The sequence below is a fragment of the Mesoplodon bidens genome (assembly GCF_964165515.1).
Source record: "Mesoplodon bidens genome assembly, chromosome: 17".
In the NCBI taxonomy this organism is placed as follows: domain Eukaryota; kingdom Metazoa; phylum Chordata; class Mammalia; order Artiodactyla; family Ziphiidae; genus Mesoplodon; species Mesoplodon bidens.
Genome location: NC_138174.1, coordinates 1,740,084 through 1,766,197, shown reverse-complemented (window position 1 = coordinate 1,766,197; position 26,114 = coordinate 1,740,084). Strand labels below are relative to the sequence as shown.

Sequence of the window (26,114 nt, the reverse complement as noted above, 5' to 3'; positions counted from 1 at the left end):
CCGTGAAGTTACAATGAGGGAGGAAGTCACTTATGAGAGAGAAAATATTACAGACACAGAATAAAAGTTTGAGACCCAGTTTATCTTTAATCCTCTGGGATAAGCTATGGAACAAGCAGTCTGAAGAGTGGACACTCAGTGTCATAAACGGTATGCATCAGTTTACAATAACACGGGCACAAAAGCGATTGTCGCCTTTAGGACACTAGGGCCATCTGAGTGTCTCGCATCCATGCACGCCACGTTCGCTGCATGAATATGCCACAGGTTTGTAGCGGACGTTGCCATTTAATGCCTACAGAGCCTAAAGCTTCCAAAGTGCCTATCTGGCCTGTACATATTTCATTAAAAATAAACTCTATAGAATAAATAAATATATAAAATAAATAAAATGTTGCCTTTGGAATTTCTATAAATAAATTTAACTTTTTTTCTTTTTTTTTCTTTTTTTTTTTTAACTAAGAGGTCTTTGCTTTAAATTCACTGGGATGACACCCGTGACAATGAACCGAGAAAGACTTGTCGGTCAGACCGCACCCTCCTGCCTGTGAAAATGCAGCGGGGGCCCCCCTCGGGCCACCAGCCAGATCCCGATGCGTCCAGGTGTGGCAGCTCTGCTGATGAGGATGAAGGACAAGAGACCGGACGGGAAAGCGCGTCTATCCCCACATGCATCGGCTGGTCCTCTCTGCTCCCTCCTCTCTGCAGCCCCACTCACCCCCTCACCCTGCGGCCTCCTGCCCTCTGCTCACCACCCACCCGGCAGCAGTGGGCAGGGGGTCCCGAGAGAGGACGAGCCTGGAGAACAAAATCAGCATGTCCCCTCCACGCCTCCGTCAGACCATGCATGCGACAAAGTTTGGCAACAGTGGAGCTGATGTGATGACACAGCAAATCAGTAAGACCCACCGCGTGAAGCCGTTAGAGTGGTTACTGTGTACGGGCTCAAGTGAAGAAACGGTCTTTGTCAACTTTGGCTTAGGATACCCTTATAGAGTTCGGGTACTTTGTCGGGGTCCACGGGTCTGGGTAAAAAATGTGTGAATTTCTGGTGCCGTTTAGTCCTCGTTCCTTCTCTGGGGGTCCCGTCCTTATTTAACGCGACATAGAACCGCCTTCCAGTGTCCACGTGTTTATACAGATTCGAGGAGTACGTGTTATACCAGTTTTCTTCAAACTGTTCTCTGAATACACACTCTTGGGTTAGTTTTTCCTGTTAAAAAACAAAAGCAAATATTTTGCAAAAATTAGCTCCTTTCCGTATTGAAAGCAATTGTGACATCACATAACTGGTGACAAAATACCAATTTTAACCCACTTTAAGTGCACTTTGCAAAAACTGCTTACCTCTATAAATTTAACTACCTCCTAATTTTTTTTCATAATGATTAAAGCACAAAAGAGTCTAATTTTTTCTAGGTAAACTTTTCCACATGCCAATTATCTGAATGAGTCAGTAGGCAAAGGCAGCTAACGCCATGAGCTGTTCCCATTTTCACCACAGCAGTTAGGATGGTGACCATCCTGGGGGGAGGGCCTTTTCGAAGAAAGAGTCTCAGAGTGCTGCTTCATCTTCAGCGTATTTTTCGTAAAGTCCTCGGTACACAGACCAACCTCACCAGTGACGTCAGAGATTTTCTGCCCTTTGAAGCAGTGGAGGTTATTCATTACACTAGAAGAGTGGTTTTCAAACCTCAGTGTGCAGAAGAATCACTTTGGGATGCTTTTTTTAAGTGTAAGTTTCCAATCCCCAACCTTTTAAAATTCTGATCCAGAAAGTCTGGAAATACGCATTCTGAACAGGCCTTGTGGAATTCTGATGCAGCCACTCTTTGGTCCACATTTCGAGATACGATGCTTTCTATCAGGTCTGGGTCTCCCTGGGTACAAAGAAGTAAAGACAAACATCCTAGCCCTCCTGTTTCCTTGAACTTAGAAGAACCACCACACACTCCCCCCTGTTTAAAAGCAGAAAGGTTCCACATTTTCATAAATGTATTACACTTCACCCTCCACCAGAGCTTTATGAAAGCCTGGGTTCCCTGGAACCCCATAACCTAGGGCCCTTGCAGCCGCGTTGTCTCGAGGGCAGTAAGGACCAGAAGCGATGCACACATCACACCCCAAACCGTGAACTCATTCCAGGCACAAACAGGTGCTTCTAGCTGCGCCTGGAGAAGTGAGGCGGTGGGGTGGACCAGCTTCTTGCTCTTCTCACCACGCGGAAACTTTAAGATCAGCACCTTCCCAGATGGCAGTGTTAAAAAAGAAACACCAAAATGACTTCTGAAAACATTCCCCTTGCTCTTGCCCACCTGGCCCCTTACGTAAATAAGAAAACCTACAAATACATGTCCACGCACAGTTACACACTTGAGGACACAACTTAGTGCACTGATTCACAGCCAGCCGAGCAGAAGGCATCATCTCCAGCTGCCGTGGTCGCGTCGGGAGAGCGAGGGTGGGGCCGGGGGGGCGTGTCAAGCTGAGGATGCTGAAAACCAGCGGCCAGCGTGAGCTGGCTTCCCCACATCACTCCTCCGTTCACGGAAGGCTTCAACCACCCGGAAACACAGGGGACCCGCACCTCCTGGGAGCTGCTCTTCTAGGTCAGGGGTCCCCAACCCCCGGCCACCGACCGATACCGGTACTGGTCCGCGGCCTGTTAGGAACCTGGCTGCACAGCAGGAGGCAAGCGGTGGGCGACCAGCGAAGCTTCATCTGCCGCTGCCCATCCCGCCCCCGTCGCTCGCATCACCTCCCGAACCATCGCCCCGCCCAATCCGTGGAAAAACTGTCTTCCACGAAACTGGTCCCTGGTGCCAAAAAGGTTGGGGACCGCTGCTCTAGGTGATCAAAATGTCCTGAGCAGGTTGGTAACAAAATCTTATCTCCTTGGACCAGTCTCTGCTAAGCGAGCTGAAACAACGGAAAGCAACAACAGCAACCAAAAGCATCGAGCAGGACAGGATGATGGGGAAACTCTGGACAGCTGATGCTGGGTTTATAGGGACAAGGTGCGCTGCAGGGGGCGAGTGGCACCTGCAGCCCCCCTCACCTGGGCGCTAGCAGAGAAGCCCCTCCCCTCCCTCCACAAGCAAACCTAGAGGAAACCCCCTGTGCTGGGGAGACCAGGCTGAACCTGATTTCTGTTTCACCTCCATTAAAGCGGACAAAATTAAAATAGTGTGTTAAAGACTTTAACAGCTATTTCAGACTTTACGTCCATCCGTACAATAAATATTCTCCCCACAGACAAGATTATTCCTGGCTTAAAATGTCTGGTTTGAGTTTGTAGTGATTAAGTAAATTTTCTAAACAAGCGATGTTCATTTATTTTCTACTTAATAAAGGTGGACCGAAGTAGGGTATTGTAGAGCCTTCAGTTCTACCAAGGAGATGAAAAAACAATTCAAATTAAGCTTTCTTTTTCTCAGCAGGAAATCACTTTACCTGACAGATACTTGGTTTAAAAAATAAGGCTCGGGCTTCCCTGGTGGAGCAGTGGTTGAGAGTCCGCCTGCCGATGCAGGGGACACAGGTTCGTGCCCCAGTCCGGGAAGATCCCACGTGCCGTGGAGCGGCTGGGCCCGTGAGCCATGGCCGCTGAGCCTGCGCGTCCGGAGCCTGTGCTCCGCAACGGGAGAGGCCACAACAGTGAGAGGCCCGCGTACCGGAAAAACAAAATAAATAAATAAGGCTCTCCCCCTTCTGGACCCCAAGGTCTGCCCCAGCTTCTATCTGCTTTGTATACAAGTCGCACCTGCAGGGCCTGCACACCATGAGGGGCCTGGCTTTGGAGCCACAGCCCCTGCTCCGGCAGCCTCACCTGGAGCAGGTCAGTGCCAGCACCTGAGGCGAGGCCATCACAGGTGCGCGGCCGGGGATCGGCACCCGGGGCCCAGGACACGCCCCCAGTCACCGTGGGGGCACGTCAGAACCATGAATTCAGAACCTCTCAGAACTGGAGCCAACCTCAGCCAACAGGTATTGCAACTTTCCCCGGAAAATGCCCGGGACAGGGGGGCCTGCAAGGGAGGTCACCGGCCCCAGACCCCGCACCTTCCACTTCTCACTAATGGAGGGTTCCTCCGGACACCCCGTCCGTCCAGGGACTTCCGAGGCCCCTTCCAAAGGGCCGGGCGGGGGGCTCCACGGACCACGTTCCGGAACTCGGTGCAGCCCCTCTGATTCTGACAATCACACGTGCTGCCTTTCTTCTTTACCTCAAAATGCAATTTTTAAAAAAACACTATTCATTTTGCGGGAGGAACGGGTGGAGGTGGAGAGAAAACAGAGCGTACGCACAGAATTCTGCAGTGGACGCTGCACGCTAAGACTGAAACACTAATGAGTCCAGTATTGAAGATGAGCCTCAATTCACATGTTTTGGGGGTATTGTCAGTTTGCGAAGAAAGAAAAACAACCTTTTTTAAAAAGTCGAACGAGGTAAGAAACTGAACTAACCTTTTCACTGCTCAGCAAACACGGCTCTGTTCCCCTTACGAGGCTGCTGTAACATTGTTTACACACACAGTATAATGCTCTAGGCAACACGGAAAATTAAGTGAACTGTTCCACGTATAACAGTGTCATCTACAGACAGCAGCTTTTGTGATGGTTACAAGCTCAGTCCTCTCCTTCACGGGAGGGTTGGATAACCTCAGTTAACGAGTTAAATGAGGCCGTGCAGACATTACCTTGCAAAACCCCTGATCCAGTTCAGCTCCTGTAATAACTACACAAGGGGTATAATGCCACTCAGATAAACCTGCAGACCTTAAAAATTTTTTTTAATTTAAATGATCATAAAAATTAAAGACCCTGATACCTTTCTATACCATGTATATGCTTTCAAATAATTTCTTCTTGCTATTTGGGTTTATGTTAATGTGTGATTTTTGTTTCAGACAAAGGTAGACAAAGCAGCAAGATTTACAGAATTAATCTCTTTACGATTAGACTTTAGTACTTAGCGATAAAATATTTAGTTGAGGTGAATATATTTATGTTACATATTTGTACTCCAAAGTGATTTCTCTAAATTAAAAATAAGAAAGTGAATGCAAATTGGGATAGCAAAAAAATATATTAAGCTGTATTCTTATATATACACAGAGGAGAAGGAACAGTTTCTGCCTTCAAATAAACTATACACTTTAGAATTATAGAACTCAGATGTTTTAAAACTCGCCACATGTTTCCAATGCAGACAGTTTATAGAGTATTCCACTATAAAGTGATCAATTCTTCTTTTATTGTATTTCCATGTTTTAATATTTTTGAGGGGATTATTTAACTATAGCTGTTTATGGCATACCTATCTTTGAACTGCTGGATTATGTCACTCAGCTTGGGTGGAGAATGTGGATTTAATTCAAAAGTCTCCTAAAGCCCATGCTTTGGAACAAAATCTGGTGAATGTCAGCAACTATGGAAACCCCTTTTCATTTTATATCATCAAATTCTGAGCAGTGGGAAAAACTGAAATTAAAACTTCAAAACTTTTACCAATCCTATTAAAACCAAAGTATGAGATAATAATGTGAAAATTATAGTATACCCCAGAGAATGTTTAGGAATGTTATACGACATAAACTCATATGGACACTAGTCTTAACTATTTGACAATTGGAAAATGTGTAATCCACATGGGCGTTACCATGCCTGATTCCTATCTGTACCCATTTAAAAACTGAAATCAGAAGTTTTCAAAATTTGAGATTCGAGTCCTCATTGAAAATGTATAGACTTATGCTGCTATTTTAAAACATGATTTCCATCTTTATACATATCAACATATGGTGTAGCTTTAACCATACCATCCAAATGGTTGCTTGTGTTCAACTCAATGGGTTGTTTGACCTCCCTGCATAAACTCACAACACATAAATCCCAAGGTCAGAAACCGCCTTGATAGAGTTCCCCAACCTTTTGTAAGCTACTGATTTGATGTAACCGCTCGTTCTCTGCCCACCGTCTACCCCTCCCTTAACTACAATTACTCGTAGAGATGTACCTTCCTCATTCATAATCTAGCAGTAAAGTCTTAATGGGAATTGTTGCAAGCATCGGGGTGATTAAATAGAATGACGAAAGGATCATTCATAAGAAGCTAGGTATTTTAACGCTTCTCTCCTGGGAGAAGTCCCCCAACAGAAAGCAACAAACACACAGAACAGGCAGGAAGGCACTATTTCTCATTTCATTAGAAGCTCCATTCAGATCCAGCCCCCTTAAGCCCTCAACACGCCTCACTCAAGGCCTATTTTTCAAAACCTCTTTAAAATCCCTAACATTCCCATGGGCCTGCTTTTACACCCATGATCTTGGCCATCAAAACTGTCACTGGAATTGTGGGAACAGTTGAATCAGTCGTGTCTGGTCAACGTACACAAACGAAGCAAGTGGGCGGGCAACGTCTGTCTCATCAAATACACAAAAAGGTACGAATTCCTACGTTCTCTCCACTCCTCCCCCACCAAACCAGACAAGAAAAGACAGAATTCAGCTTCGCTCCAGAAGCTGCATACTTAGGTGTACCTGTGGACTCGAAGGTAGGGCCCAGTCTGAATGTGATCCGGCCTTGGACATCTCCTATGGCGTGGGCTCACCAGCCACGTGGTACCCACCACACAGCCAAGGACAGAGCCCGCCGCGTGGACCACAGGGCAGACCAGACAACTTAGAGGCTGTCGTTAGCAGCCACCCTAGAAACGGACATTTGTTTAGCAAATCAAGTGAGCTCATAAACTTGCAATATATGTTCAGAGGTGGAGCCCCACAGGGGAAAGAAAATCCTGCCCAAGGTTGAACAGAATTCAAGCGGAGAAGTTTAATATTCACTTTATGAAATAGTTTTGCTTCTGCCAATGGGTAGACTATGCACATTTGGTGCTTCTGCCGAGAGCCCTACAGGAAAAGTTTGTGCAGTTTCTCTTAGGGTCCTAGAGCACAGGTAACATTTCTTATCATAAATGATCATCTGATAAGAGAAGTAAGTCATTCAGTGACCACTTAAAATGCACATCAGATTTGCAAAAGCTGAAAAAACTTCAAGCTAAATATTACTCTTTGTAAAACCTGAAAGTAGAAGCACAGACCATGGAGGAGAAGTGGGCAGCTTCAAGGCTGGGAGGTGGAATGAAGGAAATAATTCCTATTATTAAGGACACCAGGCAGAGACATTGGAACCCAACCACCTTGTCTGCAGGATAATCAGCAGGCGCACCGCAGGAGGGAGAATCAAAACAGAAACACGTACCAGAGATCTTCTATGGTAGACAAAGCAGGCTGAATTCAGGCCTTGAGTGCAGAAATAAAATTAGACAAACTGAAAGATTAACAAAGATAATGGTAAAGTAAGCGCAAAGGCAATTTCTGAAGAACTAAAAGATTCACGGAATTTCTATGGTAAAGGAATGTCAACCTCCTACAGACACACACACAATGGGGTTGATTAGCCACCCTGGGCCTCAAGCTCCTTCTCTGTGAAGAGAGGAGATTGGACTCAGGGATGTCCACGGTCTCTCTGAGTCTAAGGCCGAATGATCCGGCCTTGGAGCATCCAGTGTGGAGGCCTAGCCACCCACAATGACTCGGGAAGGACGCACTGACCAGGAAATGGAAAAGAAGCTGCAGCGTTGCTGGAAAATAAGGGAAGAAACACGCCCAGATGTTCATCCTCCATTACCTCTGCAGAGACGGAGAGCTAAGTAATGCTTCCAGAAGCAGCCAAGCGGGGAGGCTGCTGTTTCGGGGAAGAAAGGATGGGGAAGAAGACACAGCTTCGGCACAAGGGGTCCCTCCTTCCCTCCCTGGGAGACCGACAGGATGTCCCCCGGTGTTGGCCTCAAAAAACACAGCTCACAAATGAACGTCTGCCTGACCAACAAACCCTACGTCATCAGCTGCCCGAAGAGGACTTACTGGGAAGAAAAACCAAATCCTGGAGGAAAACAAGAAGTTATCAAAGTCATAGAGCGCCCAGAGCTGGAGGCAAAGTTGGACGTGTGCCCAAGGGAGATAAAAGGCAAGGTTAAAGAGAAGCGACACCAGGGCTCCAGAATTTCTCAGACACCCAGTCACACCCCCCTCCGAGGTGCACAGAGAAACCCCGAGTGGGCTCACGAGCACATGCATGTCTCTGGCACCTCTCGACTCCCCGGGGCCCCCCCTACTGCCCGCCACCAACTCCAGCTGGACTCGCATCAGCCCAGATCTCTCTGGAACCAAACTCTTCCTCCCAGCCCCCGCCTTGCGCTAGAGAAATGGCCCCACGCTCGTGGAAAGTGACGGGTGCTGCGGTCCCTTCCTCACACGTGGGTGGCTGTCCCATTCTCTCAGGGCCCCTCTGCTAACGGCCCCCTTCCAGGACGAATCCGAGCTCATACCATCCATCGGCCAGTCAGCCTGCTCCCCCAAGGCACCGGAGCCATACACCAACGTGGGCCGCTTCCAAAACAGCACCTTCACCCTGAAACGCCGAGTCCGGGGGTGGCCACTGCGGTGCTGCCGCAGCCTGGTGACCTCACCAACATGTGGGCATGAGAAATCATGCCCACCGTCACCACGATGGGAACTAAGTCCTTAATAGGCAGTCCAACTTTTTCATTTCATTAAGTGAGTAAAAAAGTAATGTGCTTCATTTGAGAAGAAGGTGTATAAAATTAACCTTAACAAATGAAGCTTTATGGTTAACATTTTCAAGTATAATGCAAGGGGCGCCATAGTTCGATCTGAAGGGAAATGTTTATTTACCTTCACAGACTGTATCCTAAATCTTAACTTCTGCATTCAGACTTGCAAGAAGCACAATTTCCGTGCGCCTCCATGCAGGCGTCTCCTTCTGGGGCCACACTTATCCCTGAAGGAGGCGAACGAGCAGCTGCACAGCCCCGGGGGCCAGGACAGCGCTGGCCGCATCCTGGGCCCCGTCTCCACTGTCCCCATTACCCTGGTTCCTAGTCCCAGCCCAGCCAGTCTGAGGAGGATGCCCAAGGCTGCACAGCCCACGAGCCACGGAGCTAGCGTCCCAGGCCCCGCGCTGCACCTACTCTTCACTGCAGCTCCAAGTTCAAACTCTTCAGGATGCAAGTACAGGCTTGAACCTTCCATCGAAACACAGCAAACTGAAGATCTACTCAAAAGACAGGGAGAGAAAGAAACGGAATACAAGCCACCCCAGAGGGTCCAGAGAAAACGACCTGCCACACAGCGATTCACAAGGAAAATGGAAGAGAGGGAGGGAGGGTGGGGGGGCAGAGAGGAGCCTCGGGCTGGGAGTGGACAGCAAGCGTGTGCACACGTGCAGGGCAGTGTGGCAGCCACACGGACAAAGCCACTCCCGGCCACAGCAGAGCCAGCCCAGCACGCACAGGAGAGGGTGCCCTTGGCGTGACCTTGGCAGGTCCGAGCTCAGAACACTGCACTGAGCCGTGGGCGGTTCCCCACAAAGGAAAAGCAGGCTGCAGCAGAGAGCCCTCTGAAAATCACAACAACAAAAGATTGAGGAAGGAGGGGATGCATTTATGTCAGGACTGTGAGCATTCACGGAGCCCTTTGCGGGGCTCCACTCCAAGCCAGAACATCTCCGTCCTTGGGGAGCCTCGGTGGCGGGGTGCTGGGAAGGCAAACACTCTTCTCAGCCGCCTGCAAGGATGCTGCGGGGCGCCCAGGTCGACGGACACGCAGCGGACAAGCCAGTCCTGGCAGGGGGCAGGGGGCAGGAGGCGAGCGGGTGGGGCTTTCCCTGGGAGGGGGTGTCTCCCGGGCCGGGACACGGAGCAGCAAGGCTGCAGCACCCCCGGATGGCAATGACGATGACAGTGGAGGACGCTCCAAATGTCAGCGTCGTGGCCTCTGGCGGCAGCTGAGAGAAACAGAAGCAGAGCCAGGACCACTGGGGCTGGAGGGGCAGTAAACATGGCAGGATCAGGCTCCTCCCGGCAGCCACGGCTCCAAAGCCTGCAGCCCCGAAGCTGCTTGCACGCCAGCCTTTCCCTCCCCGAGCCCACCTGCCTACTTTTCTCCATCTCCTCTGTGAGTAATCCTGACGTCTCCTCCCAGGCCAGGGATGAAGCTCCCGCCCCCATGCTCCCCAAGGCCTTTCTGTATACAACTGTGTCACAGCAGCCATCACACCAAATTATAAGCCTCGGTGTGCACGTCTGACTGCCCCCCAAAGCTGCACGGTCACCCCAGGAGAACAGCACTTACCTGTGCGGGGTGTTGTGTGTGGATCGGGGCCCGGACCACGGCTCCCGGGGAAACACAGGGTTAGGGTCCTGTGAGCCTCTGCTCGTGACAGTTTTGCCAACAAATCAATACATGTTGTTTTACGCCTGTTTGTGTGTCAAGTTAATAGTGTTGCTTCATTGGCCGTGGACCCAGGCAGTGACTCAGGCCGACGGAGGCTCCTCTGAGGTGCGAGCGTCCCCCGTGAGGCTCGCCCAGCCTCCTGCACTTGGGACACCGGACAGCATCTCGGCACTCGGCCCCGGGGGCATTCTAACCAGCAAAACCACCACCAAAAGCACAAAAACGTGAGACCCGTGGCAGAAGGGGCGCTTGCTCAGTGGGAGCTGCCCTCACGGGGCCTCAGCCAGGAGCTGCCCCCTCGAGACGCGGCTTCTGCTTCCCTGTGCAGGCCCGCGAGCGACGCAACTGCAGGGTCACGCGGCAACTGCGGCCAGCAGGGAAACGTGCGCGCACGCAGCCTGCAGTCACGAGGGCCAACTGTACTCCTGACGCCTACGGAAGGGCCGGCCCGTGTGAGCAGGGACACAGTCACGTCCCCTGGCTTTGCGAAAGCAAACGAGTGTGCAAGCGAGGGGAGCCGCGTGTGGCAAGGAGCGTGCCGGGAGGTGGGAAGGAGAAGCGGAAGCCCCGCGTCCCCAGCATCCAAGCAGCGGCCTGGCTCTGCGCGCCCGACAGACGACCCTCTGCAAAGAGGCGCGATGTGCGCGGGGTTCAGGGAGGGGCGGACCCGAGACCCCGGACCCTAAAGAAAGACCCTCCCTGCGCACTGAGCACAGCCCCGGGTACTGGAACCATCCCCCGCCCGCCTCCCCTGCCACATGGGTCTACTGGGCCCCGCCCGTGAGCTTCGAACCATTAAAACGGGCCCTCCCCGAAGCCCACGAAGACCTGTGCTGGGTGACTCTGGCCACCTCTAACTTGCGAGGTTTTCCACGCACCTCAGACTGTCAGGGGAGGCAGCTCCCATGCTTAACAATGTAAAGGTAAGTAAACTCAAATAAATAAGTAGATACTTTTTTAAAAGATGATTTTCCACTAATCAACGGCCAGGAGTATAGATGCTAAGGAAACAAATGAACCACTAAATAGAAACTAGGCTACTAGAAAGAAACAATTGTTTCAAAGTCCCATCTGTGAAGGGAGACTACAATCCTGCTCTAATACGAGGTTATTTCTGGCAAAAAAAAAAAAAAAAAAATATATATATATATATATATATATCTTTTATTCACAAAAATGGATGGCCACTGATGCTTATGTATCAGGCAAGGTTTACTAATTCACCTATGTTCAAATAGTAAGTCCTTACGTACTCTCTGTGTTACCTTGACTAAGTCGCTAAGCCACTAAACTCTCATTCTCATCGCCTCTAGAACAAGGACACTCTACGAACAAAATCAGCTCACACAGCAGAAGATGCTCTTCTGAGGCGCTGCCCTCCTGTCTTCAAAGTCACCACTTGATCCTCTGAACGCTGGCAACGTACACTAGCAATTGAAGGCCTTGCTCTATCACCCGAAGTATCTATTTAAAACTGCCCACTTCCAGAGCACACCTGCCATCGAGGAGATTACTGCACAAATGACCCGTTTCATTTCCTTTACAGGAATGACATTCCTTGGAGACTCGACGTACAGGACACGCCTGACCGTCCACCATCAAAGTCATCTGAACTGACACAGCACAACGACAAACCGCTAAGTCCAGTGTGGACAGGCCATCGGGTACGGTGTCCTGTTCCGTAACACATACATTCACTCTGCTTGTTCCAAAGCCCCTCACAAGGGCACCGCGGCACCTAATGCAAACAACAGGGACCCTCCCTGCCAGGGCCTCCCAGCCCCAGGCGTTTTCACAACTGGCACCTAGGGATCCCAGGAGGATAAAGGACCAAATCTGGGGGCAACAAGCTTCCTGGAAGAGCATTTTCTCTGACCCTTCATTTCATGAAAAAGTAAAGGGATCATTTTAAGGCCACTCTAGACCCTCCAGATGACTGCGCATAGCCACGTACTGCAGCCCAAGAATGTGCGTGTGTCTAAAGTTACCTTCAACGCTAAGCAGTACTACTCTCACCATCAGGGCTACTGGGAAGAGAAACAACATCCTTGGAACATCGGTGAAGGCCAGGTGATACCTGGCTTCCCAGTAATTTGCACCAGAAGACATGGGGGGAGGACCTCCTCCTCCAGGAGCCCTGGGGGACAGGTGTGCCGAGCTCAAAGCCTGGACACTGAAGCGGCATCTCAGCCATCACATCAGACCCACCCTGCTGCTTCAGAGTCTATTGGTCTTATATAGTCCAGTGTGAATTTTAATATAAATACGTTTTGAATTGCAGTTGCCAAAGAGGCATAAGGGGTTCGTGTTTGTACATATTCAAATAAGATAATAAAAATAATCTAAGTCAAATGGGGTTCTGAGGATCTGAGATACTTCACCGTTTTCCTCTTACAGAGGTAGACATACTCCTTCATCCTGGGACGGGTGGTCCTTCAGGCCCCCTGCTGCTGCACCCACTGTGGAAACACCACACACGTGGAAACACCGCACACGTGGAAACACCGCACACGTGGAAACACCGCACAAGGAACTGCTCTGGCTCACACACGTCCACCCAGTAGAGACAACTGCCCCAATGTCTGGGGCTTTTTTAAGTTCCTCTGCACTGGAAACACAGTCCAAATCCATCACACCTTGGTTACTGATTACATGGACTCACATAAACCGAATCGGGCCCAGCTGTGTCTCTGGAAATGGAACAACAGTAGCACATCTGTCAGCGCGGTGGCCAGGCCCCATAGAGCTGGTCTGAGTCCTCGCTCTGGCCCACCGGCCCCCGAGCTCCAGCCCCGGGGCAAGTCACCCCACCCGCTACCCTCTAGCCATGACAGTTAAGCAGGGTCCTGCCTGTGGAGGTCCAGGATGGTCAGGTGGACAGCGACATCCTGGGTAGCGCTGTCCATGAGGGGATGACCGGCTGAATAGCTGAGGTGACAAACCCTATGTGCCAACTGCTCACTCAGAGTGGGCCTTCAGGAAACATACAGACTGTAAAGACAGAGTCTGGCCCCTAAGAACTTAATCCAGTGGGAAAGACCAACAGGGAATGGAAACTCTGGACAGAATACAGTAAGTGCTAAAAGGGATACAAACCAGAAATCCATGTCATCCTTTTCACCACGTTTACAGATCCCATGCTCTGCTTTCCTGTATCATTACAATTTTAGTGATTGTGCTACCTTTTTCTAATGAAAAGGTCAATATCTCTCATTAAATGCAGGCTCCTTGAAACAGATTAATTTTTTTTCAAGGCATTCTTTTTTAAAGATATATTTATTACAGTCAATTATTCTTGACACACTGAAGTATCTTGATGACACTCAGATAATTAAGAGTAAGACCCTAAAAGTAACTGAGCCTTACTTCTAGTCTCTTTGATAAGAACAAAAGTGACAAATGTAAACTAATACCCTAATACTTTAATCCTCTGCCCAAGTGTGCACCCAAATGAGTGTGTATGTGAGAGACCTAATACCCTCCCTAAATTCCACCCAGGCAGGATGTTCTAATTTTTACATTTGAAACATCATGTGCCCTTCCTTGTCTCCCTCCCTTTTCTGAGACTCCTATTCATCCCTCAAGACCCAATTAAGCGCTACCATCCAATTTCCCCAAACAGTTATTTAAACACTCTATGGACTCCCAAGATACTTGTGATTCCTCTAATACAGTGCATTTCACATTGCACTGAATTATTTGTATTTCTCCTACCAGATTTTGAGATATTTGTTACACTGTCATGCACTTAGCACAATGCTGGGCACATGGGAGGTATAAATGTTTGTGAACAAATGAGCAAATGAATGGAGGCAAGGATGAATGAACACATGAATACAATCATCAAACTCCATCCCAGACGGAGAACAACTCAGGTTTTCCTTAAATCGTATAATGATACACATCAGCAATAGAGTTTTTCCTATTTCTACCATTTAATAGGATGTCACAATCCCACATATTTTTCTGAAGAAATATTACCCCATTCACCTCTGGCCTTTTAGATCTAATCCTAATGTAAACTTGGAAACAAAAGATCTACATAGATGAAAAGAGAAAAATAATCCCAAAATACATTTTACATTAATTTTTGCTACATTTACACATTCACTTACTTTATAAAAGTGATGGCTATTTCCCCAAATCTATTTACCTTCTTTCCCAATGAGATCAGTCTTTTCCAGTTTTCCCCAATGTTTAGAAACACACCTTTTCCACTTTACGGAGCTTCACACAACTTCATACAAGCAAACTCCTCGGGCTAGTTTCGAGCGTATTTAATAACAGTATCGTTGCCTGTTTCTCTCTTTCCTTCTCTCCATCTCATCAGGATGAAAAGGGGACGTGTGGGTGTCCCCCCCATTCTCACTGCCACGCCACGATGACAACCACAAACACAGTGGAAAGTGACTCCTGGACACCGAGGAGATGGTCTCCCCCATGCCTCCGCACACCCGCATGAGGTACGGACCACGGACAAACCAGGCCGGCTGCTGGGGACAGACGGAACTGCTGCATGACACCATGCACATAGAGCACCCTGTGGGCCAGGCAGGCAAGGCTCGGGAGCGAAGCCTGCAGAGTCCTGAGGTCCAGAGCAGGAACCGTTCGGGCCACCTAAGTCCAGCCCTTGGTTTCGTGGATGGGAGGAACAGGCAGGGCACCCACTGATGTCCTGACGCCCGTCCCCACGCTCCCCCAGACACCACCTTCTCCAGACTCGGCCACTCCCCCTGGGGCTGGACATTCAGATGACGCGTTACAGCCCAGCTCAGCACGGGGGTGGCAGGGAGGGACCCCTCCCTCCAGCAGGGCCCTAGGGACAGGCTGGCCTCAAGGGCTGCACCTCCAGGGCCAGTGAAGCCGCGAATGAACCACGACTTCAATCGGCTTCAACCCAGCACGTGCGGGGCTCGGGCTGTGGCGGGGGGGGCGCGATATTCAAAAGAAAGCTGCAGCCCAGGCCCTCGATACGCTGGGGACACGGCCACACGGCCACACCGGCAGTGTACATTCCTCGTATGATGACGGAAACACACATAAAGCATCCCCGGGGCCCAGAGGACAACACAAGAAATGCTGACCAGAAACTAGGGTCCGAGTTAGGGGTGTAGGGAAGGTTTTGCAGAAAAGGCAGCATCTTCACGCATCTGAAAGAAAGAAGGCTGCCTCCGCGGGCACAGTGCGGGGGGTGGGGGGGACAGCGGGGTGGGGGGGAGGGGGGACCCGACCGCGCGGCCCAGCAGCCCGCAAGTGTCCGCAGAAGAGCAACGGCTGTCCGCGTGGCCCGAGGGCTGAGGACAAGCAGCATGGCCTCGGTCTGCTCACTCATCGCTGCCTTCAAAACACTTTGCCTGAAGGCGTGTTTTATAAAATAACGTAACATATATGAACTACGCGGTCCATATGCAATTTTCAAATAATTTAAGATGCAGTGTTGAGATCCACACTCAAAAAATCTGGACATCACGGTGATAAACTACAGTCCCTTCCACCCCACCCACAAAAGGTCAGACTGCGACCCAACACAGAAAGCCTTCTACTGAGCCCAACTATGACTGATTTAATTAAATCCACGTTATGGACCTAAAAGTGAAGGAAAAAGTGAGGGGCGACCAAAGGAGAACATCACTTCATGTTTTAAAAATCTAAAAGCTTCCTTACATCTTGAATCTTTGCACTTAAAAGCGTTGACGAAGATAATTTAGGAAGTAAATAACTTCACCTAGACCAAGAACTGTGTTTAAAAACTAAACTCAATCCTATGCTTAAAAACCTATTTTAAAATAATCCATTCTCTCAAGGAAGCACTTTTTTAAAAGACAAACGTCTAACAAAATCAATCAATCTTACATTCAAATTTTACCAAAGCAGAAAAACCATCCTTGTGTCATGAAAAATGGTGGGTGTTATATTCAAACTATACCATTTATTGTCTCCTGGAGTTTCTGAGTAGAAGTTGGAGACTACTCCCAACCCTTGTGTGTGTGTGTGTGTGTGCGCACGCGCGTGTATGTGTGTGTGTGTATTTACTAGTATATGGATAAAACAGAGGATATCTAGAAAAACTTTCTCCTGATTCTACATAAAAATGCCCTTCGTTTCTGCCAACAGAGGACTCCAGAACCTCTCCCATCCTGAGCGTCTTTTAATTTTCAGCTTTTTGTAGATTCTAGCCAAAGTTCTCATATTGCAGATAATATGGATTAAATCCCCATTTGACCACCAATAATGGCAACAAGAAACTAAAGGCTGGGGCCTCCCTGGTGGCGCAGTGGTTGAGAGTCCGCCTGCCGATGCAGGGGATACGGGTTCGTGCCCCGGTCTGGGAGGATCCCATATGCCGCGGAGCGGCTGGGCCCGTGAGCCATGGCCGATGGGCCTGCGCATCCGGAGCCTGTGCTCCGCAACGGGAGAGGCCACAACAGTGAGAGGCCCGCATACCGCAAAAAAAAAAAAAAAAAAAAAAAAAAAAGAAACTAAAGGCTGACTTCACTACAAAGCTTTTGTTGAAAACTCAAGTTATACACAGTAACGGATAACCCAGTATTCACACTCATACCTTTAGCAAAAATGTATCAAGTTCCTACTGTGCAGTAAAGAGATACAAAGTCTGCCCCTCCTCTCAAAGCAGAAGCGGGGGGCTCTTGTTCATTTCTGCCCCCCCAACCCTGGCACCTAGAACCGTGCCTGGCGGGCTACAGTGAGCGCTCTTCTTTGCCTCACCCAAGGAGCTTACGACCCAGTGGAGATGGGAAGTAAGACAGGGGAAGGAAGAAACTCATAACACTCGCAAATAATTATTATATTTTTATATTCTTATTCACCTACAAGAATATCTGACAAAAATTTCCATCTCCCTTCTCTCTCTACATAATGAAAATTTTATGTAGCTCAGAGAAAGGGTTTATACTCACTGCATGGTCTATTTCTAGTTTTAATTACAATGCTTGGCAAAGCTTGGAAGAAGATCATTTCAATTTGTTTCAAAAATAACTCCCATTCAATACAAGAAGATGGGATTTTTCACAGTTGTGAATTTTTTATTTCCTTGACAATGAAAATGGCTTGGTATATAAATAAAGCATTTGCTTAGAAACTTTGGTCTCGTGAAGATCCAGGGCTGATATCTATTAATAAAAATGAAGTGGTCTTCTTCAAAAAGTGGAAACCTACACTCCCCCTCCCACCACTGCTTCATTTCTATTTATAAGCTCGAGAAAGCGCAGTTCCCAGCAAATGTGAGCCAGGAAGGCGGGCAAGGTCTCTCAGGTACTTACTGATCCGTACAGCTCCCCCTTCTCATTCATGCCGAGGTAGAGTCCGCTGTCCACGCCTCGAATGCTGACCAGGCCCACTGCTATACTGATAAACTCCAGGATGCCTGTGAGACCAACAGCAGAGGGAGACAGGTCAGAGCACAGAGTATCTCCCCTGGAGCGTCCACATCCCTGGGAGCATCTAAGAGGAGGGCCGCACCTTCACTCGAGAAGTGTCTTCTCTTAAAACCACTGCCCCAAAGAATTGATTTTTCAACTAAATTTTATCTTACAGTAACGAGACAAAAATACTTATCGACGTGACACATAACAAAATATTTTTAAGTAAAAAAGCTACCATTTACATAGATATGGTGAGAAGTGACATGTCAGTAAACCAATGCACATGTTCTAATTAACTTAAAAGAGTATAATGTATGAGAAAACTTACTTCCACTTCAAAAATGTGAAATTAAGTATATGTGTATGGCCATGGATTGGAAAAAAAAGTTCTATTCAGAGAAGGGTCTATGCCCCTCATAATAAGAATAGTAGATGCCAACCAAAGACTTGTTTGGTTTACACCGAAAGTTATCCAGTTCTCTCTTGTATAACTGTATTGAGCTCCATCTGGAAAACTAAAAAGCCCACACATATCCCAAATATTTCTGCTTAAACAAAGTATTGATTTTCACTGTGCTTATCTAAGCCCCAAAGAGATAGATAAGCAATTAAGATAACACAATATTCTGGGGGGAAAAATGCTGATTCCAAAAATGCTCTTGATTTAAAATAGGCATGGAATACTACATCCCAAAATCAAATCAACATAACGATCTTCTTTTATTTCCTCCTTTCACCTTGCTTACCTAAGAATAACAATACCTAAGCTGGGCATAAACCCAGAATTGTGTGGTCATACAACAGCAGTTCCAGGTTCTATAACCATATTGTTGTTTTAACATGATTACCCAATGGTATATGGGGACGACGCTAATATCACTCGTGCTCAGCCATTTTTTCCATTTTGTCTTAAAGTGCTACACTTCGTGTAAACCTTGTATTAACACACACAAAATATTGAGTTGTTTTAAAAATATCTCCAAATATTAAAAAATTTACTTACATTTAAGAGTTTAGAAAGACACTAAGGGTAACCCTGGGCTAGAGTCAGTCTCATGTGACTCATAGAAAAGCACTTACATGTATTTTTAAACAATTAATTTTGCAACTCTCACAAAATAGATTGTGTTGCAATCACAAGAAGATGTGAACTACATAAATCTAATAAAGCAAAGGTTCCAAGGTGATGGACAAAGGGAAAGAGATTTCTTATAAAGAGGTATTCTTAATTCTGTTATAAGCACAAAATGCAACAAATATTTTGAGCTTACAGTTTACAGAATGTCTATCTGGACCTGCACAACTATGTATTTTAACAGAATGTGAAGTAGTGTGTGAATAAATATAAAGAGAAGTTACTAATTGCCTTCTGGATCTGATAACCTGTGACTCTCTAGTGAAAAATACATGTGAAATAAGTTCATTACCAGCCATCCCTACCTCACAAACCAAATGGAAAGACAAATAAGGCAGTAGTTCCATGAGAGTAATTTCTTGTGAGATGCACGCCCTTATTGATGAATCATTTTATTTCATTATACTACGTCTAACCCTTATGATTAAAAATAACTTACATTGTAGCCTTTTATTACTATAGGAGTCACACACATGTGAATCTCTTCTTAGCTACCTGAAAACACACAATATGTCATAGTTATCCTGAAATAGTATAAGGAATTCATTAATGTCCAATTTTCATTGTAAAATGAAAACATTTGGCCCCTTTGCATCTGACCGATTTAATACACCATGTCAATAAAACTGAAAGTCATAAAACTAAAATAAACAATACTTGCACCTTCTAAGAGGGTATCTGATGATCCTTCTCTTTTCCCTAAGCAGGAGGCAGCTCTGAGACTATTAACTGACATTGCCCATCAGACCTAAGAAAAAATAAGTGCACGTGATCTCGCAAAACCATGTAACTGGCTGGTCAGCGGAGCATCAGAAGTAATAATATCAACAGCGACTATCGTAACAACCGGACTCCTCGAGCATCTAGTCTGTGCCCAGTGAGAGGCCTGATGTCATTCGGCCCTCAGAACAGCCCTAGGCATTACCATATGCTAATCTCCAGATGACACGTGGGGACACTAGGTTCAAGGGTAACTTGCCCCCAAGCAATCAGACTCCAGAGCCTAGGTCCTTACTGATTGGTACACCTTCCCATCACTTTTACCTTTTCTCACGGACCCGTGATTTCTGTACCACTTTTATATAGTTATTCCCTCACTAGTGACTGGAAGATGTTACCCAGGTGAGACTCTGCAGGCCCAGCGCGCAGGACTAGAAGCAGAGGAAGTGAGGGGCACGTGAGCTCCGGGGACCGTGCCCTCGTCACACAGAACTTGGGAAGGTGGGCACCTGTGTGTGCAGACTATTCACACGTTGTTCTCCGTGCACATAGGTTTTTTTTTAAAAGGACTTAAGGTCCGAAATGATTATCATACATTTTGGAAATGAAGGTCGTAAGATATCTATCTTGTTATCTCTTTCTGGCATCAGCAAGATACGCACTCACTCATTCAATCAGCAAACTAAGGAGTGACTGTACTGTAAGCCAAGCACCATGCCCTTTTCTGAGGGTATGAAGATGAACGAGGTCTAGCCTACACCCTCAAAGAGCTTTCTGTCTAGTGGGAGGAAGGACAAATAACCAGATAAATGTAATGACAATGTGGGAAATGCGGTGAGAGGCAGGTGTTCAGGGTACGCTCAGTGTCCAAGGGTGGGTGGCTCACTAAGGCTGGACAAGGAGAGTCAGAGGGGCTTCCTAAAAGGAATCGGGCCGAGACAAGCCTCCGAGGGGTGTTCCACATGAGAAAGAACTACATCTAGGGACCCCAGGTGGAAAAGGTTTCATCATCTCAAACCAGCACCCCTATCTCTGCAGCTCCTTGAGAAGCAGAGACCTCGAAAGAGCAGCCCAGCTTTTTAGGAGGCCACCTCACGATCCGAGGACAAGCAGAACTCACAACGTCTGAGTCACAGCCGTTCCCTCACGTGCAGAGAGGGCCGAAGCTGCGAGGCCACAAAGACCTGGCCCCCTGGTAACCAGCTCCCGCCCCCCGCAGACTGCAGTCCTTATCATTCCTGCTACCATCGTGTCCACCATGAACTCTAGAGCCTCAACCAGGTCAGCTAACCTCTCCCTGGGCCTGAGCCACTGCCGAGCAAGTGATCACAACCGCACTGATCTGAGCGGGGCCGCTCCCCCGGTGTCTGTTCACGTGCACGTGAGGCTCAGGAAAAGCCCAGGAGAAGGCTTCTGTATAGAAACGGTGACATGCTTCACCATCGTCAGGAGAGGAACGGAATGAAGGAAAGGGCTAGGAAGAGAAGAAGGAGGAAAGGGAGGGAGGGAAGGGCGGGGCTGTGCCTGAAATTAAAGTGTGGCCCTCACACGTGTCCCAGGGTGGCCCAACTCTCTTAGGCAGTTCAGAAAGGCCACAGCAATGGGCAGTGATGGAGTGGCCTGGGAAGCGTGAGGTCAGTGACGAGTGGCACCTGGCGATTCCCTTTCACGGCAGGCAACAGTTCCAGTGAGGATGCACTCACTGGGCCCAGGAAGCCTGACGGGGTCTGGTGGGGCCCACGGTCATCTGTGGTCCGCAAGAGGCCAGGTCAGTTCCTGGGACCACTTCAGGAAAATGACCTCAGCAGAGCATCATCCTCGCTCCAGACTCACTAGGTAGTAGTGCTCAGCCCCCAAGCTCTGTTCACGTGGACCATGACCCCAAAGCTGGCCCAGCTCCCAAGAGCCCCGCTGCATGGGCCTCACCTCCACGCTGGCCATGGGAAGTGGGAGGGCCAGCCCAAGCAGCTCCACTCTGGCCCGTGTTAAACAACCCTCCAGCCTAAAAGCCCCCAACACCACTTAACAGAGCTGCATTCTTCAGAGGACAAGAATGTGTGCAGACTGTGGAGAGAGGCCTGACACGAGGCTTTCGAAAATAGATTAGCCGGCCCACCCCCCGCCCCCCCACAGAGCTCCCTGCTGGCCAGGAGAATCCCGAACCAGGGCTGCCAAATCAATCAGCTCAGAGCCCCAATCCCAGCAAGCCCGAGTCTGCAGCAACTTGAGCAAATCCCAGAGTTCATGTGGAAAATGACTAGCTGAATGGGAGCCATAACCCCACCGATTTTTCGAGAATCTGAAGCTATCCTGAAAACTGCTCCTTAAATAGGCAGCCTTTCCCTTACTGAGATATTGAAGAGCCAGATACCCAGAACGGCATTGTTTCAAGTGCGAAACCCTGGAAGTAAAATTTTTTTGAACCTCTTTCTTTTTAAAGCATACTGTTATCATGTTTCTCCGCTCTGGTACAACTTCACCTGACCCCTGGACCCGGCCGCCCCAGCGGGGAGCCCTGGTACTGATGCGGGTGGCCTGGCAGAGCTGCACTTGGGCCGGAAGACGCCCGGCAGGGACGCAGGCATCTCCGCACCAGGCCGGGGTCACCCCGCTCAGGCTCCTCGTGCCAAGTCAAATAACGGATCAGGCCCGACGCTCACTTCTTTATTATTCCACATTACCATTTCCTCAATTGATTTTCTGCTCACTTTTTCCGTCTAGCAAGTGCTCTAAAGAGGGAAAAAAAAAAAAAAAGGAAACGAACCGTCTGGCTCCCGTGGCCTATCACCCAGAGATACGAGTCCCGGTTCCCTTTCTCCAGGCTGGGCCTCAGCTCCACGCCAGCACCCCCGAAAGGAAAACAAAGAGCTCCCTCTAGGTCCCACCTAAGTTGTCAACCGCGCGGCTCCTGCTGGGACAGCAGTAAGGTCCCCCCCCCCACGACCCGCACCACCGCCGCAGTGCCACCGCCACGCTTGCCAGCAGCTGCGGTCACCTGCGGCTGCGGGGGGGTAGCACGTCATTTTCCCCGCACGCTTCCTCCTGCCTTTCCATTTCAGGTAGAAAAGGCACCTTCTGTTTTAATCAGGGTGCAAACCCCCCTCGCCCCTACCCACAGCTACTCTTTCCTATGGACTCGGAAGAGAAACCGGGGGTGCATTCGAAGTCCCCAGAGCGCAGCGGGCGAGGAGGGGGGCGCACGCGGGGGAGGGGGAGGGCCCAAGGTGAGGCGGGGGGGCGGGGGCGGGAGCGCCAGGTGCGACGGCCGCAGCCCCGCCCCGGGTCCTAGCGCCCACCAGCCGCCTCCGGCGCCCCGGGCGGGGCCGGGAGGCAGGGTGGGAAGCTCGGCCGCGGGGCGCTGCAGAGGTTGCTAATATTGGGACCTGCCGCAGCGGGAGACCGCGGCACTGCTGTCACCCCGGGGGCGCTCCTCCCTGCCACCGGATGGAAGCTGAAATAAGCCTCCCGTCTCGCCCTCCTTCCCCGCCCCCACTGCGCACACCACCCACTCAGCCGCATCCAAACCCGGGTGAGGGCGCGGCGAGCGCCGGGCGCGCCCCTTCCCTGGCAGCCAGCTCCCGGCCGACCCCCGAGCTCGGGCCGGGCCCCCACCCCGGGCCGGGCTTTCGCTGTCCGGCCTCCCACCCAGCACTGCGCCTACCAGCCCGCCGGCAGCGCCGGGCGGACAAGGAGTGGACGTGTCACCTCCGCAGTCGGAGGTGGGATGCCGAGGCCGGGTTTTTGTTTTACGGTCTCTGTTCAGCCACCGTGCCAGCGTCCTTGCTGGCTGACCCCAGAGCGCGCCTCTCGGCTCCGCGCTTTCCGTTCCCCGGTCCCCTCCATCCACCCTGGTCCCTCTCTGTTCCCGTGGCGGAGTCACCGGATTCCTAATGACTCGGCTGCGTGTAGCGAACGTCCTACACGAAAGGTGACTGCGTTTAAAAAAAACCACGGTGGGGGCGGGGTGGAGGAGCCCCAACCGGAGCCTCCCGCCTCTCTGCGCGGGTCCCGGGCGCTCCCGGCCCGGGCTCGACTGCACACCAGGCCGCTGGCCGCACTCGGGCGCCCGCCGCGGGCTCCCCGGGCCGGGGCCCGGCCACGCAGGGCGCGGAGACGGGCGCCGGGCCCCGCTCGGGAGCGGTAACAATGGCACGCGGCCCCCGCCGCCTGCGCCGCCCTTTGTCCCCCTCCCTTCCCCGCGGCTCCCGCCCTGCCGGCCGGCCCGACCCACCTCCGGCGCCGCGAGCCCACCGCTCCCGAGACCCGGCTGTGAGCGTCGAAGGAGGGAGAAGGGTCCGAGACGGGACGGGGCTCAGGGGCCTCGGCCCCGCCACCGAGTCCCCCGCCGCGCGCGCCTCCGGCAGCTCCCACCCCGCGCGCGGCCCCGCTGCCTGGGCGGCGACTGGATCCGCTGGACCAGCGCTCACACGCGGCGAGCGCGAAGGGACGCGACTTGGGCAAAGGGAGCCCGACCCCTAAGCGCGGCCGGAGCGCGCCAGCCGGCCGGACGCCCGGGACACAGCGGTCCCCGCAGCCGAGGGCGCGCGGGGCGGGGGCAAGACGCCGAACCCGAGCGCGTCTAGGACCGCGCGGAGTTGGCCGGCGGCCGCCGAGTGGCACCTGCCGGCCGGCGCGCCGGGGACCCGTCTGGGCTCGGCGCCCCCGCCCACGGCCGCCCCGGGTCCTGCAGCAGCCCCGGGAGCGGCCGCACAGAGCACTTTAGGAAAGTTTCGTCCCCGCTCCGCAGCGGCCAGAGCTGCCTCCGCTTCTCGGGGCTACGTTTCCGTAACTGAAAGCTGCAAAGCAGAGAAGGGAAGCAGCCCGCCGTTCACGCCGGTAGGTTCAGTGCGGGGTGAGCCGAGGCAGAAAATCCCGGGGCTCGTGCATCCGGGACCAGCCCCGTCTCAGGCCCGAACCGTCCTCACCTCCGGCATCGTCTGCGGCCCACGAACCTACACAGATAGTTTAGATCATGTTCAACATCTGGCGTTAAAGCTTGAGGAAGAGAAATCACCACAGGACTTTGTTTTTACGACCTAGTTTAAGTGTTGTCAGGCGGGTTTACTCAATAAGTTAACTCTTTCCAACAGTCTGGTTGCCCAGATGCCCCCCCTCCTTTTTTTTTTCTTTCTTTCTTTTTTTTTTTTTTTTTTGGCAAGTAAGGAAAAAACCCGAGTCGCCCCTCCACCATCAGTTCCCCGCACCCCGGGACTGTGCTCGCCGAGTCGCTGCTGTCGGGCTCAGGGTGGCCCAGCAGGCACGTGTGTGCACTCACTAAAGGGGGCAGTCACCAGCCCTCGGGTCTGCAGCCATCCATGCTGAGTCACAAATACCCTCCTCGGGAAATGAAATCCTCGGAATGCCCTTTAAAATTAGCTCGCAGCTTTTGCACGGGCGCACACACTCACACCAGAGCCACACAGGGCTGCACGCCATGGAAATTACAGAGAGCACAGGGAATAACTCGTGGCTGGAAGGACAAACGCCCCTGGTGAGCGCCCTGGCCCTTCCCAAGTCATTTTCCCCCAGTGCCTCTGCCCCTGCAGCCCAGAGTCTAAAATACGACTTTAGTCCTCTTCCCAACAGAACAATCAGCAACCTTCGCCTAAAGGGTTCCAGACCCTCACGGTGGGAATAAGCAACACGCTTAATTTAAAATTCAAGCAGGATACTTATTGAAGGAAAAAAGGGAAAGGGCAAAAACTTCATTTGACACAAGATGCTAACCACTGCCTTCATGAAAATGCATTTTAAGTTCTCAGTAGTTAATCATTAAAGCTTTAAACTCGTGGAATCAGTCCATTCAAAAGAAACTTCCTAAACCCGATCTTCCCGTGTATCTGATGCAAAAGAACTAGGGGCTTGTGTTATATTTATAAATCATGCCCTCCTTTACAAAGAAAAAAAAAAGCCTTTCAATGTAGACCCGCATCAGTGCCAGCGGCAGATCTGCAATTCCGGAGGCTTCCCTCCCCCCACCCCCACCCCCCTTGAGCTAGCAAGACAGAGACAGACCGAGACAGAGAGAGGGAGAGACCCCTTCCCGCATCCCCCGCCCAGCCACCTTCTCGGTAGTTACAATCCGAACATGCCAGCACGGACAGTAAAGGGTTAATGGTGTACCTACCAAATCGGCTGTGGTCTTTCCTGGTTCCCTGGATAGTACCATTGGGGAAGATTTCTAAGTGAAATCCAGTCCTGCAGTAGAGCTGCCTCCGCCTGAGAATCCCCTTTAAATGATCCAAGTCTGTGACTGCAGGTCCCCTGGGAAGCCCCCCTGCTTCGGACTGACCCAGGTGGTCACTTAACAAAACCGGGCTGTCCGCCGGCAACACGGGCACATTCCCAAACGGTGCCGCATCCTGCACACCGAAATAGTTCCCAACTTCACCTAGGGGAGCCATCAGAAGACTCGGCTTTCGGAGCACAGCGATAAACAATAATGATGGTGCCAACCCAGGAGCTATTAGGCGAGGTATATCCAACTCCCCTCCCTTACTGCAGTTGCAGAGAGAGAAAAAAGGTCCTTTTCTTCAATCCATTAAATGGATAAATAA

General features: G+C 50.5%; 1 protein-coding gene across 1 annotated transcript; it reads right to left on the bottom strand.

The window, feature by feature from the left end:
- Positions 1 to 944: 944 nt before the first annotated feature.
- FGF9 (fibroblast growth factor 9) lies at positions 945 to 26,019 on the bottom strand. Its single transcript, XM_081214591.1, has 3 exons — positions 25,685 to 26,019; positions 17,601 to 17,704; positions 945 to 1,213 (listed from the first exon to the last, which is right to left on the bottom strand). The coding sequence occupies exons 1-3, from the start codon at positions 25,959 to 25,961 to the stop codon at positions 968 to 970; spliced, it is 627 nt and encodes a 208-aa protein (XP_081070717.1). The 5' UTR covers positions 25,962 to 26,019; the 3' UTR covers positions 945 to 967.
- Positions 26,020 to 26,114: the final 95 nt, after the last annotated feature.

Excerpts from the sequence above, each read along its gene's own strand:
- FGF9 (XM_081214591.1), bottom strand. The coding sequence starts at position 25,961 with ATGGCTCCCCTAGGTGAAGTTGGGAACTATTTCGGTGTGCAGGATGCG. Across the intron at positions 17,705-25,684 it reads GAAAGACCACAGCCGATTTG|GCATCCTGGAGTTTATCAGT; the intron begins GTAGGTACACCA and ends TTGGTCTCACAG. Across the intron at positions 1,214-17,600 it reads AGGGGGAGCTGTACGGATCA|GAAAAACTAACCCAAGAGTG; the intron begins GTAAGTACCTGA and ends GTTTTTTAACAG.